Source organism: Anarrhichthys ocellatus, unplaced genomic scaffold, assembly GCF_004355925.1.
Source record: "Anarrhichthys ocellatus isolate YVR2014 unplaced genomic scaffold, GSC_Weel_1.0 scaffold3724, whole genome shotgun sequence".
NCBI classification, from domain to species: Eukaryota; Metazoa; Chordata; class Actinopteri; order Perciformes; family Anarhichadidae; genus Anarrhichthys; species Anarrhichthys ocellatus.
The window spans coordinates 2385-5308 of NW_022283698.1; the positions used below are offsets into that span (position 1 = coordinate 2385).

General features: G+C 37.9%; 1 protein-coding gene across 1 annotated transcript; it reads right to left on the reverse strand.

Moving 5' to 3' along the window:
• Nucleotides 1-45: 45 nt before the first annotated feature.
• rapgefl1 (Rap guanine nucleotide exchange factor (GEF)-like 1) lies at nt 46-2317 on the reverse strand (the record flags this gene model as incomplete). The annotated part of the gene is made up of 4 exons (XM_031841042.1): nt 46-195; nt 845-942; nt 1044-1211; nt 2113-2317. Coding segments are annotated over 4 exons (615 nt in total), but the record flags the coding sequence as incomplete, so codon positions are not given.
• Between the last annotated feature and the right edge of the window lie 607 nt (nt 2318-2924).

The following is a 2924-nucleotide window of genomic DNA, read 5'->3' on the forward strand; positions in this document are numbered from 1 at the left end:
TTAAGGAGTCACAGAGTAATATACATAGTTACAGAACAACCAGTTTCAGTATTAGTAGTATTTCGTACTGACCTCGTGCACACAGCTGAAGAGCTCCCAGTCGAACACCACCAGCTGATTGGCCACCTCCTCTGCTGACATGTCATGGAGTTTGCTGTCACCGGGCGTCCAGTGGATCTCCTCAGGAAGAGGAAGCTGACGGTGCAGGAAATGACATCATTAGGTTCTAAAACTGTTTGTTTTTTTACCAAAGTATGGAACAAGTGAAACATGTAATCCTGTAATTGCACATTTTTGGTGTTGAGTTGCATTTTCTAGTTTCAAGCTTTTCTTCTGTTTTGTTATTTTTATTAAAGTTTACAGTTAATTAAAAAAAAGTGCATTGTTATCTACATCGTTCTATCATTCATCCAATGAGATAATTAATACAACAAAAAACCTAAGCATTTTTTATATTGTTTTGTTGATCAGTCAGTCAGTCAGTCAATCAATCATTCAATCAATCACCAGTCAGTCAGTCAGTCAGTCAGTCAGTCAATCACCAGTCAGTCAGTCAATCAGTCAGCCAATCAATCAATCAATCACCAGTCAGTCAGTCAGACAATCAGTCAATCAGTCAATCAATCGATCAGTCAATCAATCGATTTAGTCAGTCAGTCAGTCAGTCAATCAGTCAATCAGTCACTCAGTCAGTCAGTCAGTCAATCAGTCAATCAGTCACTCAGTCAGTCAGTCAGTCAGTCAGTCAATCAGTCACTCAGTCACTCAGTCAGTCAGTCAGTCAATCAGTCAATCAGTCACTCAGTCAGTCAGTCAGTCAATCAGTCAATCAGTCAGTCCTCACCAGTGAGTCGAGCTCAGTAGGTTCACAAGCAAACAGGTGAGTGTTGACTCCCAGCGTGGTGAAGACGGCCTCATCACTGGGACGAAACACTGCCTTCTCTGAACACACATCAAACAACATTAAAATATATAATGTGTTACATAACCGCACTGATTCTGAACATCATGTTTATTTATGTGGTCTGTGTTTGTCTCCTGACCTCCAGCTGATGTGACGGCCACCAGGACGAGGTTTCCAGGCAGAACCGGCTGGTCCTCGCTGTACTGGAGCTTCTCTCGGACCAGAGCCAGAATCTCTCCGACCCGACAGGACAGACGACTCCTGATGGTGACGTAGGAATGATCTGGAGTGTAGACCCTGCAGAAGACTGGAGGCACAAACAATACAGAGATGTTGTAGCACCATCTGGTGACCTTTTGTGGTACCGCACCCTAAAATAACAGACCAATATGCTAGTTTACATATAAATAGATTTAGCTTCTAGGTCCCATTAGATTAGATGTAGTTTACAGTTAGCTTCTAGGTCCTATCACTTTAGATTTAGCTTCTAGTTTCTATTAGATTACAGTTAGCTTCTAGCTCCCGTTAGTTTAGATTTAGCACGTAGCTTCTATTAATTTAGAGTTAGCTTTATATTTTATAAAGACCATGTATTTTATTTCTGACAAATGAGTATCATTGCATTTGTCTTGTCTTCATAATAAATACATTTTCAAGAAAACTAGATATTGGGTAATTTTAGCTTAGAGTTAGCTACTCAATTATATTGGCTTACAGTTAGCTTTGAAGTTCCATTAGCTTACAGTTAGCTTTGAAGTTCTATTAGCTTACAGTTAGCTTTGAAGTTCTATTAGCTTAGAGTTAGCTTCGAAGTTCTATTAGCTTACAGTTAGCTTCGAAGTTCTATTAGCTTAGAGTTAGCTTCTAGGTTCCATTGACTTACAGTTACTAGGTCTCCTTACAGTGGTTTAGAGTTTGGCTCTCCTTAGCTTACAGCTAGCTTCTTAGTCTAGTTAGCTTGTGATGTAGCTAGGCTAACAGTTTCCCCCTGCTTCCAGTCTTTGTGCTAAGTTACATCGTGGATAAAAACAGTGTGTCAGTTTGTGATTTGTATATCGAGAACACAGACTGCAGGTGTGTTTGCATTTCAACTGTGTGTTTACAGATAAGAGTGTGTGCGCAAGACTTTGTGAGGGTGTGTTCACCGGTGATTATGTGTGTGTGTGAGTGTGTGTGTGTGTGTGCGTGTCTGTGTGTATGTGTCGTACTCTCGTCGGAGCCTCTGAAAGCCTCTCTGGGCTGCAGACAGGCGTCGATCCGTCTGAAGTGTCTGAACAGAGGACGAACCTGCTTCTTCTTGCTCTCCTTCTCTTCGTCAGAGCTAAACACACACACACACACGCACACAAACACACACACACACGCACACAAACAAAGAGTTATTAAGGTAACTGGTTGAGTGTAAAATTCATTAAATTATTATTTGTAGTATTTAAGTATTAGCTTCAATAATACGACTACTAGGTGACACAAAATAACTATTACATAAATAAATACTACAGCTATATAATATATATATTTTTGTAATATATAGATATTTATTTTCTTTTCTTCAAAGTGTTTTACAGATTTGAATAATGATAAAGACTCACAAAATAATATAACACATATAAATGAGTAATAAACATGTTAATATATGTTCAGGAATAAGCTGTAACTACGTGATTATATGTGATATTTGTTAAATACTGTATAGAATGAATATGTGATGAATGTACATGAAAAATACATGATGAATACATAATATGATAAATATATGGCCAAAACATGATTATATGTGATTAAGATGGAGAAACAATAAATACATGTTGAATATATGATTCATATGTGATAATAATGTGAAATAATACACCAGTGATAAATATAACATAAATACATAATAAATATCTGATAATGATGAAGTTTATAAACATCATACATTTATAAGTGTGTCTTACAGTGTGTGTGTGTGTTCGCGCGTGTGTGTGTGTGTTAATGTGTGTGAGTGTGTGTTATCATGTGTGTGTCTTACGGTGTGTGT